The sequence below is a fragment of the Halyomorpha halys genome, unplaced genomic scaffold (genome assembly GCF_000696795.3).
Source record: "Halyomorpha halys isolate HHAL.00 unplaced genomic scaffold, Hhal_1.1 Scaffold183.1, whole genome shotgun sequence".
Classification (NCBI taxonomy): Eukaryota; Metazoa; Arthropoda; class Insecta; order Hemiptera; family Pentatomidae; genus Halyomorpha; species Halyomorpha halys.
The window spans coordinates 379,564-394,557 of record NW_027114717.1 but is presented as its reverse complement, the minus strand read 5'-3'; the positions used below and the strand labels follow the sequence as shown (position 1 = coordinate 394,557).

General features: G+C 31.7%; 1 protein-coding gene across 1 annotated transcript in view; it reads left to right on the top strand.

The window, feature by feature from the left end:
• Positions 1-14,994, top strand: part of LOC106679192 (Fanconi anemia group D2 protein) — a 31,451-nt gene that overhangs the window by 1,490 nt on the left and 14,967 nt on the right. Inside the window, exons 2-15 of the mRNA XM_014418205.3 lie at positions 1,527-1,669; positions 1,746-1,876; positions 2,009-2,147; positions 4,317-4,393; positions 4,485-4,677; positions 5,853-6,058; positions 7,704-7,857; positions 7,928-8,025; positions 8,650-8,818; positions 9,894-10,063; positions 10,145-10,287; positions 12,775-12,881; positions 12,952-13,025; positions 14,291-14,410. Of these exons, the coding sequence (XP_014273691.1) occupies positions 1,527-1,669; positions 1,746-1,876; positions 2,009-2,147; positions 4,317-4,393; positions 4,485-4,677; positions 5,853-6,058; positions 7,704-7,857; positions 7,928-8,025; positions 8,650-8,818; positions 9,894-10,063; positions 10,145-10,287; positions 12,775-12,881; positions 12,952-13,025; positions 14,291-14,410 (1,924 nt within the window). The remainder of the gene's footprint in view (positions 1-1,526; positions 1,670-1,745; positions 1,877-2,008; positions 2,148-4,316; positions 4,394-4,484; positions 4,678-5,852; positions 6,059-7,703; positions 7,858-7,927; positions 8,026-8,649; positions 8,819-9,893; positions 10,064-10,144; positions 10,288-12,774; positions 12,882-12,951; positions 13,026-14,290; positions 14,411-14,994) is intronic.

Here is a 14,994-nt window from a genome sequence, read left to right as displayed (position 1 = left end):
TGCCATAAAATATAAATTATTACATGATTGCTTATTAGTTAATTTATACTTATAGCTGCTGATGCCGTGGGATGTAGTGCCGTGGGTGTCTTCTGTTTCATCAGGGATTTCCAGGCCTCCTGGCCTTGGTGTGCTCGAAGCGCATCCTCTGAATCAGGTCCTTATTTGTCTGCGCCTTCCTGTTGAGTCCGCCTCCGTCTAGCCCTTCCTGTAGAGTGTTGTTCTTCTCTTGTCAATTCCCTCTCTGTATTTTTCTCCCACTTCTCTTTTAGGGCGTTACCTTATTTTTAAATCTCTTCTCTGATTGGTTATCGATGTCCGAAGACTCCCGAGGCAGGCGTCCCCCTCCTCAGGGCCGAGGATGTGTAACAAAAAAGTTTGACTCTCTGCCTAGTTAATTTGATTCTGGTCCCTCGTCCTAACCCATTTTCTGCTTCAATACTTAAAGGTTAGTCAATCTAATTTTCTCAGGGGCCTCTGGTAATGTGACAAACTTAATACAGATGTTTCCATATCCGAGGATGCTAAAAGCTTCCTAGAAGGATACCCTGACCAGGTATAGGGGCAGATGACGAAACACCTTAATAAACGACATATTGTTGAAATCATGGCTAATTCCTCGATACATAGCAATATGTATCGTTTCCTTTAATTTCATTATGTTGATTTAAATTATTTTTCATTACTTTAGACACTACTTACATATACTATTATGTTAATTCCATTACTCATCATTTAAATTTTCTTTCTCACCTTTCATTATGTTCATTTCTATATTTACTTGAACACTTATCTGATTTTTAAAAGAATAAATTTTATCGTTTATTTCGTATAATGCTTACCATTACAATATTATATTTTATCTTCTATTAGTATCAATCAACTAATACTTACTTAACTTATTGTTAGGCTGCCTGTAGCGCAGTGGTTAAGACACAGTCTTACCAATTTTTGATGTCTATTGGCCGTGGTGGTTTGAACCCGGTCTGGGGCATTGACTTTTTTCATTGAGTAGCGGTCCCACAAAATGAAAAACTTTGACCCCCAACCATGGTTAGGCAGTATAGTACTCCAATGGGAGTCCTAGCCAAAAAAAAAAAAAATTTATTGCCAAGTTTGTTTGTTGTTATTTTATTTTTATGATCTCTTAATTAATTAAGGCTGTTATCTCATTTTGTTTTTCAGCGCTGATAAAGGCGTGAAATTCAGGTTGAAATTTTGGCACAGATGAATAAGTTTTGTTTATTTGTGTATTTTTACTGACTCCACCCTGACCATCTGCTTGTTATATTTATCTACGGTAAATTATTAACACCTTATTATATTATTAGTGCTTTAATTGTCCCATAGTTGTCAATTTCTGTTTGCTCAAGAGATAATCAAACCCCCTATTTGGCTATCTGAGCCTGACTTTGTATTAATAAAAGTTAGTTTATGCTGTTACTTTACTACCCGGCTTAGACTGGATAATACATCAGTACCATTTTTATTTTTCTCTCTTAATTTTTTCCATATTGTAATTGCAGCTAAACCACAGTCAGTTTTTGTGCGCAATATGTCCAAGTTATTAGATAAATCAAACAAGGAAGATGTTAAAAAGTTTATTGAAAATTTAGAAGAATTTTTGTCTGACACTGATTGTTTAAAAACAGCACTCTCACCCACAAAAGTAATTTTAAACATCATTATTCCACTATAATACAATTTAAATTTAATTACATTTTATAATGTTCATTTTCTCATAGGCCGATCCTGATTCAAATATACTTGCTGATTCCCAAGACAGCCTAATTCGATTGCTATTGTCAGTCGAATGCTTGCAGAGTCAAATAATATCTTTCCTTTTGGATAAAATTTGTGAATTTACTGCTGACGAGTAGGTGCTTTTATTTTTTACAATTCTGAAGAACATTTCTTTACTAATTCAGTTGAATATTTTATACTTGAAAATGTATACTTCTAAAAGGCTTAATCTTTGAAAAAAACCTTTTGCTATTCATTTTTGTAGGGATGGAAATACAGCTGAAGAAATGATGGCATTAGTTCGAATGATTCTGCAGTCATTGAGATATATGAACAATGTTCTTGAACCAGAAAAACTGACGCGAAAAATGTTTGATATTATTCATGCTGTTTCTAGCTCAATGGTGAGATATTTTTTAATATTTTTCTTGAGTAATGTTTGTTTAACCTTCTATTAGTTTCATGGAAAAAATTTTCCTCAACCAAATTCCATTATAATCATCAATTGCTAGAACTTAAGTAGTTTCTCCTGTGAGAGTCTCCCATATAATTTCGTTATGTTGAGGCATAGTTATATCAAGGTTTGGATAGCTAAAAATTTATTATATTGAGATTCAGACATTGATTTATTGATCTCTATATTAAGTTCATAGTTTGTGTACTTACTGCATATAACTACATACAAAGTAAACTTGTTGTGTTGCCTCAATGCTTAATGGACATTTTTTCCATTTGTGCCATCACCACAATATACTTCAATTATAAACATAACTTATTGGGTTTGGTCACAAAATTGATGAAACTGTCTATCCATGATTGAGCAAGGACTGAGGGAAGGGATTGCAAAAATTCATTTCCAATCGCGATCATTTATTTTACTGAGATGCATAGATATAAAATGGATTACATAAAAGTAATTTCTACTATATAAAGGTTACTGTTGCGAAAATTCTTGGCTCAAAGGTATTTCGATATATATAGGTAAATAATAGAAGAAAAAAAAAATGAAAAAGAAAAAGATTTAAGAACTAAAACAATGAGAATGAAAAAAAAACATATATCACTATTGTATAGTTCAATATTTACACAATTTGCCTATGTAATATAAGAATAATAAGCATTTGTCCTACTAGTCTTACTGGTACTGGTATTTGGTGGGGGGAACAAGTCCGACAAGTGCCTTTTTGCCAACCCCTGATTGCTACCTAGGTTGCCACCGCATACTAACCAAGGTGGGAGCGCCAAGATTCATTCTTCAGGACCGCCGAAAAATGAATGTTTAACTGCCCCAGGTGGGAATCGAACCCACAAAGTTCTGAACCGAATACACTGGGACCTGCGCTCCCAACCTGCACAGCCATCATGTCCCTCCTACTAGTCTTAGTATCCTGTTTTTTTAGCAACACATTGCTGTTTCTCTGTCAGAGGATTTTAAATGTGTTATTTTGAGCTTTGTTAACTAAATTGCTCTTTCAGTTTTATCTATGGCTAGTTCAAGGATATTACAAACAATTCTTAGTATTGAGGTTTCACTATTATATAAATTTTGAATTACAAACAACTGGCCATTAAAAAGTGTTTGTCGACTATTATATAAAAAAAAAAAATCATATCAGTTGTCTAACAGTTTTTAAGAAGTTTCTCAAATTTGTTAATTCTGAAATAAAAAATAGTAAATATAGTTTTTTTTCTGTTTTTATTTATTGTTTAAGCTGTTTGTTCAATATTTTGTATGAAATAAATTTAAACCATCAAATTATAATTCTCTGTGTCCAAAACCAACTTTGACACCTTTTGGTATTTGTCTCTCAATTAGTTTATTTATTGGGAAAGTATTACTATTTGATTCCTCGTATTTTTAGTTTCATAAACTATTATTCTTATCAATTAAAAATTTTTAATAATAATCGCCAAAGGTTTTATTTAATTACTTTACTTTCTTGAATTTGTACATAACTTCAAGAATATCATAATTTTTTTTTCTGACCTAGAGAAAAAAAATAAAAACAAACAAATAAATATATACAAATGAAAATATATGTACATATGATTGGCAAACTAGAAGATCTTGTTTTGCCAGTGTGGCATTATAAGATAGGGTGCCGGGTCCGCTGAAGGCGGTGTCATCGATGATGGTATGTGTTTGCCTTGAGCTTACTAGGAATAGGGAGGGGCTATTCCGGCTGGCGTTAATGAAATGACTTCAGGCTGTAGAGCCAGAAGTCTCTCCCGAGGCGAGAACATCGACCAGGGGAACAGTGCTCTGCCACCTCCCTGGTCTCAGTGGAGGGATGATTTCACGGAACAGTGGATTGGTACAGGCTTTCAGCCCATCAAAGAATCTAGAGTGAAGTTCCTTGTACTATTCGCATTAGGAGGGAGTTCTGGAAACTCTGTAGTTTGGTCAGTGTTGTTTTGTAGAGGTGTCTCATGAATATCATAATTTCATTTATCTATATTCTATATATAGCTTCATTCTCCATCTTTTATAGTGAGGAAGAAAAATTCAGCTTTAATAAGCTTTACTTTTAAATATCAGGAGCACATTATTTCTTATTTACTTCATTTTTCAGCTTAAGCATGAGATCACGAACTGTTTGCCTGATATAATCAGTGATGCGCAACGAGAAGAAACAGCCAATGAATTTATGTTAGTACACCATTCTCTGTTTAGTTGTATTATTTATTTATTTTTTCCTTCTACACTAAATATTTATGTATTGTTTTCATTTCTTTTACAGAGAACTCATGAAAAGTGAACCCTCTTTAACGCCGTCTATTTTGTACACGCTTTCGAATCTTTGGCTCGATGGCGATAGTTTATATCAATTACAAATGAGTTTGATTAGACAGCTCAGAAATTCACCTTTGGATCAGTTGCCGGCCTATGTTAGGTTTTTAGTGATGGGTGATATCATCAGTCATGCTGATGAGGTAAAGACCAAATAAAAAAATATATAACAAATGTTCTTCCATTTTATATGTATAAATGATTTACTGTATCATTTCAAATTATGAAGCAGATGGTCAGGGGTGCGGTCAAAAGAAAACAAAAAATAATTAACGACTATTTATTTGCCAACATTTTGCCCCTCTTTGTAGAGCTTCATCAGGGTTAAAAAGAGATACAAAAAAACTAAATATATTTTTACATAGTAGGGTTATATTAAAGTAGGGTTAAAATTATGTAAATATAAGTGAAAAGAAAATTATATAAAAAGTAACGGAAAGAAAAAAAAAAATTAAAGAAATAAAAAAACAAACTGGAGCAGGTGGGTGGTTCTGATTTGTTCTTTATTTACATGTTATTATTATCTTAAATTTTATTTGGAGGAAGGTAGTCTGGGTGGTGTTCAATAAAGGTTTCAAAATAGTAACAAAAAAATATTTATTGTTAACTAAACCTTTGTTACTATTTTGAAACGTTTATTGAACGCCACCCGGACTATCTTCCTCCAATCTACTTCATACGGTCAACTATCTTCTTCCAATATCTTTAATTTTATGTTTATTTATTCTTTCTCAACATTTATTTAATCTCATTTTCTTTATTTTCTGTTTTTTCAGAATATGTTAAATTTTGTTTTCTCATATCTGCTTTTTCTATTTTTACTTGATATTACGCCTCCGGTTCATTTTTAACTTAATTGCTTACATAATATTTTTTTTTTTTATATTCTTATCATTGTCTATTTTACATCAATACTATTTTTATTTCTTCTTTTCATTTATTTGTATATAATTTTCTTTTCTCTTACTTATACATAATTTTAACCCTACCTTAATTTACCTTTTTGTATCTTATTATCCCTATGTCAAAGTATTTTTAGTTCCTTGTATCTTTTTAGCCCTGATGAAGTTCAACAAAGTGGGACGAAATGTCGGCAAATAAATAGTTGTTAAATATTTTTTGTTTTCTTTTGATCGTGCCCCTGACCATATTCATAATTTGTTCCTTCACGTGTTGTAGATTTTTTTTTTTATTCGTGGACCGCAGCATTTAAAACTATTAATTTAGCCGTCCACTAGTTTCGAAAGAATTCAATTTATATACTATAAGATCCACTTAAACTTGCAATGACAGTTAATGGTGTTAATTTTGTTTGTAGATAATCAATGGCCTCCGTTCGGAATTGGTGATTTGCCATGCTGATGGAAGTAGTTGCACTCAGGTACAAAATGGGAAATCTTCTGATGTTCAAAGCACACTTCTATTGGTATTTGAAAAATTGAGAGATGCTGTTTTGAAATCTAAAAAGTTAGCTGACATTTGGGTTAAAAATATTGGTAAAGTCAAGAAATCTATTCATCATAAGTAAGTTTGACTATTGATGTTTATGTATTAACAAACACAGTGTAATCTCCGTAATCTGAATTAATTGCTGCAGAGGGGTGTTTGGATCACTGAAAAGTTCGGATTATAGAAATTATTAGCAGAAAAATGCAACAATATGAATTTCTATAACTGCGTATATTTCTTTAATTTTTACATAATTTATTGGAAATTTGAAAGTTTGAAGTTTTAAAAAATTTAAAATTAAAAAAAATATTTTTTCATTCAAATTTTCAGCAACGCTAAGTGATGATTTAATTTGTTAAAACTAAAAGATTGTTGGTTTATAAGTGAAAAGAAGTATAAATAAAAAAAAAAAATACTCTTTGCTTGAACTTATTTAAAACATGATAAAAAAATGAGTTCACCAACGAAATTTGTATTATACATATTTCGACTATTAATTAAATTAGTTTTACAGAATCAAATTATTTATTCAATAGATATTATGTATTTCTAATTCCAACAAAATATATTATGAAAAGTTCCATAGGAAAAATTACACGATCTTGAAACTGAAAATTTTCACTTTTGATTTTCACAGTGATTACAATAACATGCCTATAGATTGAAATGTCCTTTTTTATACACATATCCACTTTTATTTGAAAACAAAAATATTATTTTGTGGTGAGTTTTCTCAAATAAAGTAACTTTTTTTTTTATGCCAGTTCTGAATACTGATTACACTGTATATTTATTTTCTATTAATAGATTGAATTTTAATGGAATATCAGTGGTTGAGTAGTGTTACCGTTTCATGTGTTCAAAATGAAAACAGCACTAGAGTAGCAGCAAGAAGTGTTGAGGGTCACGGTTGGGGAAGCCTGCTGGCAGACTATCCCGCTATCTTTTCCTTAACCCTCTTCCATTGTCTTACTATTCTAGACGTCTTCAACCTTTGTGTATCTATGAACTATATTTATAGGTTATCTATCAGGTCTCGGGCACCAATGTAAATTTTTTGTTAATTACAATAAGTTTTAATTCAAAAAAATGATCACTAATAAGGGGGGCTTAAGTAACAGCAGCTTTATTACTACGACTTCAGAGTTTATGATAAGAATTCAAGAAATATACGTAGAATATTAGATAAGAAGTAAACTAAAAGAATTTAAATATATATGAACAGAATAATTATTAATAACAATTACATTTTCAATTAAATCATTCAGTACTATATTTATTGATAATAATTATTCTGTTCAATTATTATTTTAGTTTTAATTTATTCCTTTTTTTAAAACTTGTATTTAACATCATTTTAAATAATTATTCATTTCAAAATTTTATTTTTTGAAAGTATCAAGTTATTTGTAGTCTTCTGAAGAAATAATATGAAATTTATGAATGGAATATGGTCCGGGTGCGGTCAAAAAAACTCAAATAGTAAATAATTATACTATTTTTATTGAGCCAACGTTTCGCCCCACGTTGCAGGACTCCGTCAAAACAGCCCTGATGAAGCCCTGCAACGTGGGGCGAAACATTGGCTCAATAAAAATGGTATAATTATTTACTATTTGAGTTTTTTTGACCACACCCGGACCATATTCCATTCATCTATACACATGGTCAATCAATAATCTTCCAATATGAAATTTAACTTTTATATTTTCATTTTTAGGCCTATCGATTTACTTATGCTATTAATAATACATTCGACATCAAAGTCAGACGTAATGAGAAAGAGGACAGTAGAAACCATGTTTAGGGCCAAGATTAGATCAGGTCATTTCAGGGATTCTTTGATTCAGGATACTTTGTCGGCCACAAGTGTTGTATGTAAAACTTTTATAAACCTATGTTTAATTCTTATAATTATTTACTATTTATTATTTTTATTTCCAGGTTATACGAGAACATTATGATGACCTGTTGAAGTTGCTATCAACTCTACTTTTATCACCCGATTTGACTGTTTCTAGTTTCAGTGCATATTTCTTTAGGTATGTAGAAATTGATATAATTACTATTTCTATAAAATGTGTTAAATGTCAGTATTTATTTATTTATTTTATACCAGATCGGCCTGGTGGGCCTTACATGGTTGATGTAACCGTTACATTATATTTTTTTTTTTAACAGTTGATTATGGGGGTTATAGTCTCATACAAAAGACACCCCTAACTATATACTATGTTATAATTAAAAGAAAAAAAAAAGATAAAATATAAAAGATCTATCCTAAGTTGTTTGTCTTTTACTTATTATGTCATTGCCATATGCAAAAACAAGAATTTGGAATTTTTGATGGATGTTACTTTATTTTTTTCCAGAGGTTAAATTTGATTTATAGGAGTTATTTCATAGTTGTCCTTAAAGTATTTCCTTAGTTCCAATATTATGAGAATGAGGATTTTTTACTTATTTTTTTATTAGCAACTTTGACTTACCACCATATGGTTCATATATTTAATTCACTACTTATTTTTTACTAATTTTACAAATCTTTTTCACTTAAGCCAACTTCTTATTCATATTATTTAGCAGTTTCAAATATATAATTATTTCACTTTATAAATTTTATTGATTATTATCATTATTATTAATTTAATTATTTCTGTTATCAGTCAGTGCTTCGAAAAGTTAGACTCATTACAATGGAGGAAAAGAATTATTTTGGAACTTATTTCCAACATCACGGTGGCCAAGGGAAATGCTAAGCCAGCACTGAATCTTTTACATTCTCTCACTTCGAAATATACATCTAAAATAGCTCCATTCATCACTTTACTAATGGTATATTAGATTTTTTAAATATATTAATCAGTCTTATTTTTTTTTTTAAACCTACTAATCTATTATTACACAAATACATTAGTTTATTCTGTATGGTACAATGGAACTTCTCTTAAATAGCTATTACAGGAAATGATAATGTGGCCCTAATCCCAATTATAGTAAAATCCCATTTTATCCAACTATCAAAAACCTCGGAAGCAAGCACCTTTGATCAAACCCTTTCCTGGAAAAACCATGTCAATGATATCTCCAGTCATATCTTTTCCACCAAGTCACCCTCTTGATATTCTTCCACTTTGATTACGGTCGTACGGTATATTTGGGGGGTTTCTGTATGATTCATCTTTGGGATTCCTAAAGACACCTTTATTTCCTAATTTTATGGGGAGTTGAAAAGTCTCTATCCTTCTTTCTGTTGTATTTCCTGGCATCATTTTTTTACCAAGTTATTCAACCCTGCTGTCCATCATACATCTCTGATCTCCTTCAATCTAAATCCTGCATTCATTCTCGCAATACCCATTGTTGTTCCTCAGATTTGTATACAAAAGCCCAAGCAACATCTATCTATCTATCCAGTTCCAAAATAATTGCAATGAATGTTCTTATTTACAATAAAAATTTGTAAATCGATAGAATATGTTATTACTTGTTTTTTTAACACTTTCAACTGAACTATTTTTCTTTCATTTTTTTGTAAACGGGTATTATACAATTATCAGTTATAATTTTTCTTTTCTTTTCAGTTTTTATTAGAAATTACATTTTTATTTAATATTATTTATTTGATTTGATTATTTTTTATTTTATTTGTTTATTTCTTGTTTACTACTCTAAGACACTAAAACCTAATTTTTATTTTCGTTATTATTATTCTGAAGAGATTTATCCCAGAATAAATAAAGAATTTTGTGATAAAAAAGCACAAAATGTGTATAAAATGGACATAAGTCCTACAATAATAATCTTGCAATAATGATATAAGCAGATAATTTTGTTCTCTGGCATGGGACCTATTATTTTTCACTGTTTTCAACTTGTGATTTTTTTGAGTTCTATCGTTTCTTTTTAGTTATTATTGGACGTAGTGATGGAATTAAAAGTGGTGGAAATCAGACAACTGATGGATATGCTTTGCATGATCGCATTTGGGGATGCAAGTGATAATTCTATTGACAACATTGGTGTTCAAGATGAGATATGCATGATTGTCCAAAAGCAGCTTTCTTGTCCAGAACCTGCGTAAATATTTAAATATCACTAAGACCATTTGTCATATTTTCATTATCATTATTTTCACTTGATGATTCTTCTAATTTTTAGTATATTTCGAAGTGGAATTATCGCCGCTATTGTTACAATAAGGCATATGGTAAAGAAGGGAGAAAATGATACAAATGAAACCCCTTCGTCTGAAGAAGAGATTCAGTTGGATGGTAACGGAAAGAAAGCAATGAATCTACTAGGTAATTTATTATATCTGAAGAGCCCTCAAATTTTTCTTTATTTTTTTATTATTTTTTTGAGAGAAATAATAATTATAGTAACGTCAATCCATTATGAATTATTGGGTTGGAGACTGTAAATATAGGATACTTTAACAACAAAGTGACAATACAAAACAAATTTTAAAATACATTAGTCTCTACAGTCTGATATGATACTTGGGGTAGTTTGATAGTGTGCTTTTTAGTTCATGCAAAGTTTATGCCAGGGAGTATATGTACTCTAAATCCCTCAGTCATCTGTCGAGGTGATTATTTTCTTTCTGATTCTGCTTGTCCAGAAGGCCTGGACAATGCGTGTTCAACTTATATGTAGGTAAGGTAATTGACAAGGAAGATGATTAGATAGGATGAGACTAACGGTAAACAACAGTTGATGGTAACCTCATTCTCCTGTGTGATATTCCTGTAGATATGAAGGAGGTATGTAAACCCAAGCTGGCAAGCCTGCCTGCTGCCAGTTCTTTGGAAAAGATAGAGGAGGAGGGTTCTCGTTGGTCCAGGTTGTGGATGAGGTGCGCTGGCTGTTGGTTCTGCATCCCTCACTGCATAGCTTGTGGCCAAGAGTTTGGCCTGTTCCCCCAATGTCATGAGATCGTCACCGGATGTGAGGTGCACATGCCACTTCTTGTTGACGAAGGTCCTATGTAGCTGGTCAGGTCAGAGTGAGGTCTTCCAGTCCCGCATAAGGCTGGCTATCTGCTGGGTAATCGCATTGATTGGGGGTTTCAGGCTGTATTCATGCACTAGAAGATGTTGCGAAGGTTGTTTCGCTGACTGATGAGGGCGAGATGTGCTTCGGCAGTTTCCTAAAGACATTGGGCTGTGGGGTAGGTACTTCCTCGCCAGTGGTGTGGCTGGTGTACCTTCAAATGTATAAAGTATAGGCCGGTGATCAGATGGTCATTTCCCAGAGCTTGGCAGTCTGTAACTGTGTGGAGATTCCTGGTCAGGAGTAGATCCAGCGTTGAAGTCCTCGATGGGTAGCCTGCATGTCTGAATGTGTGAACCCCTGGTCTTGGAGATGTAGGTACCCAGTGGAGGTGGTGAAGGCGAGGTCCTTACAGACTGGCTTGCTTTGTTGCCTGGTGGGTGCTGGTACAGTTGCAACAGTCTGTCTTTTAGATCTTGCCGCAGTTATCAGGATCATCCTTTTTTTCACAGTTTTTAAAGGATGCAATGTGTTATTCATTGCAGTGGAGGAGGTGTTGATTTTTTGGGACATTGCTCGAATTGGTGTTCATCATTACACCAGAGGCAGGCGACAGTATTTCTTGGTATGGCCATGCTCAAGGCATTTGTGGTACTGTACGGGGGGGTCCACCATCTTCCATAAATTTCGAGACCCGAAATCTCACATAGTGTATGGCATTTAGTGTTTGAAAATGAACACTGACAGATCTGTGATGATCTGGATCTGTTCAGTTGTGTGGGTGCGGTTCAGATCGTCTCTCTTTATGAGCCATTCTATTCTGAAGCCACATAGGTGGGTGGCTGTGGCCTTAATTAAGGCCCTTATTTATAGGCCTAGTGCATACGGCTGTAACCGTGAAGCGGTCTTATTTTATCTGCTTGAGGTAATGTGTTATTTCGTTATCGTTTACTTATTATTTTATCAACATTGCTCAGTAGTATATACGAAAATTAATAATATGTTTTTATAAAAGAAAATAATTTATAAATTTGAGAGCTTCAGTGAGGCTCCTAGTGCTGCGCTCTGGTGGATTGGAGCTGAACTTCTTACTCCTCTCGCTACACATCTGTTAGATGTGGATTATTTACTCTAGGAAGAAGTAGTAAGAAAAGAGTAGAGTAGGAGATGGTCATCTGGGTATCTTGAAGGGCTTCTACATATTTTTTTTTTAGAATTATGTCAACTGGAAAGAGTGAAATAATGGAATTCTTATCCTTTTATTCATTGTTGTTATCTTGTTTTTTTATTCTTAGCCCTGATGAAGGCTTGAAACATTGGCACTAATAAATAAGTTTTTACTTATTTGTGTTCTTCACTGACCGCACCCGCAATCATCTTCTCTTCATTCTTTAAATCCACAGTCAATTATTAACTCATTATAAAATAAGTTAAAAAAATTAAAAGAAGTAAAATATAAAGGTATATAAGCCTGAGGGAGTAAGTACAAATAAAAATAATTGTGTGTGTGTCCATGTGTTTGTGCTTGTGTATATATGTTAGTGAGTTGCTGATGCCATCCATCTCCTCAACATTAATGCCCTAGTGAGAAGATTTAAATGATGGAAGCCCCACAAGCTTGTCTGATAATGTGATAGTGTGAGGCCAAATAATGAGAATTTGAAGCCTAGTTGTAATAAGATTTAAATAATATCATGTATATTTGTTTTATTTTTTCTAGAAAAAAAAATTGCTTTATAAGTTAATTGCTGTTAGTTTTATTTGTTTTCTAATAATCAAATGTATGCTTGATTTAGATCTCGTATTGACTGGTACTAGAGCTAATGCAGAAGTTCAAGTTTTAGCATTCGACCAGCTAGCTTATATGGTTTTGAATGCAGACAATTTGGATAAGATTTTTATGGTAAGATTTTACTTTATTTACTATTTTTTTAAAATAAAATTGAAATATAATTTATCTGTTTTGATTTCAGAAAAAAGTCTCTATAATGATGCAAGGTTACTTGCAGAATCACTATATTATTGCCAGTTCAGATTATTTATCCAAGTAAGAAAATTTGTGATTTAAATTTTTTCATTGATACTTATTAGGTTCATATAATTATTATTATTCCATAAACAATTTGATATGTATACATTACCCATGAACTCCTAGTTTCTTCCCTTGTTATCCTCTATTTTTACTATTTTTCTCTGATATATGGCAGACTCTCGTGTGATCTCAAATCTAAATCTAAATTTCTTAAGAACTGTACAATACCATTTGTTCTCAGGATCACCAGAGATATGCATATGACCCTGTATTAGGCAATGTTGAAGTGGTTTTACTCTTCCTACCGATGTTAGTATTTCCTAGTGTTCTTCCTATACTAGGAGATAAGAACTCAACGCCACTTATATTCAATAGGGCCTGCATCCTAAATCCTCAAATCAATCCTAAACTACCAGGTCTCTTCCATCTGACTTTTTACCCTCCTCCTGATCAAACTCCTGCATTTGAAAAGTCCTTCTTTACTCAAGCTGCCTCTCTCTCAATTCCTTTCCTTCCTCCATAAATCATGTATCAACAGTTCCCTAGTTTGAATCTCTTCTTTTCAACCACATTTTTATTCTTCAATCAGAATAATTATTAATATGAAGGAAATGGTCAGAGGTACAGTCAAAAAGGAACAAAAAAATAGTTAACAACTATTTATTTGCCTACGTTTCGTCCCATTTTAAAGATACAAAACATCTAAAAATATATTGACAATATAAGATAATGAGATACAAAGAAGTAAATTGAGGTGGGGTTAAAAATTATTTAAATATAAGAGAAAAATGAAATAAGAATAAAAGGAGTCGTAATAATACATAAAATTAAGATGTAATTTCGTTTCCTGTTAATTTTAAATCTAATAGTCTATGTTATTTTTTTTCTATATGTACTTGCTATTTTACATCTTATTTTTATTTCTATGCTCATTTTTTTTTAAATATAATTTTTCTCTTATATTTACATAATTTTTAATCCTACCTCAGTTTACTACTTTATATCTTATTATCATATATTGTCAACATATTTTTAGTTGTTTTGTATCTTTTTAACCTCTTATGAATAATAATTATTATGTTGTATATAAGTACTTACCTAAAAAAGAGAGATTTAAATCAGGCAACTATTGGTGCATGGTATGTTGGAGAAGAAAAGAGTTCCAGAGAGAGACAGCCTGAGTAAAGAAGGACTCGTCAAACAAATAAAAATTACTCTATATGGACTATGTATCATAATTATAAAGCCATTTTCCATTTCATTTTTTTTTATTTTTGTAGGGATAATGGATTGGACTCATCCTTGCAGTTTTGTATTGATACAGATCTGGAAGATCCGATTGTATTTAATTTAGTGGACGCTGTTGTGTTGGAAACAAATTCTTCAAAGCCTATCATTCCGTAATAATATTATATTACTATATGTATTAATAAATACTTTAATTTTAATTTAATTAACGATACTGTTATGCAATTTCTAATGAATTAATCAGTGTTAAGGAGGAACAATAGTAGGTTTTAGTAATGTACACTAATTAGTACGTTATATTTAGAAGTACTTAAAATGAAGTGCAAAATTATAATCGTTAGAATAATAATATTGAGAATCAATCAGGTGTATATATGAGCCATTGAGTGCAAAAGTGGTGTAAGTGTTCCTGTTTTCATCACAATTAATTTTCATTAAAAAATTACAAAGTGAATTTACTTCAAATGTTTTTAAATAATACGATATTCTTGTGACTGACTGGTTCTAACAGAGAAAGCCTTATCAAAAACTTTACAGAACTCCAAAGTGTTAAACATCTCAAAACTCCAGTTATGACTTACATCACAATTGCATTCAATCGCTATTATAATAACAAATAAAATAAACAAGTTTTTTTTGTTTTTTATTATACAATTTCATTGGACATCTTCAGGGCTAGAATTTGCTATTAGTATTACACTTGTTCGACAAAAATTATAGAATACATTTAAGTATA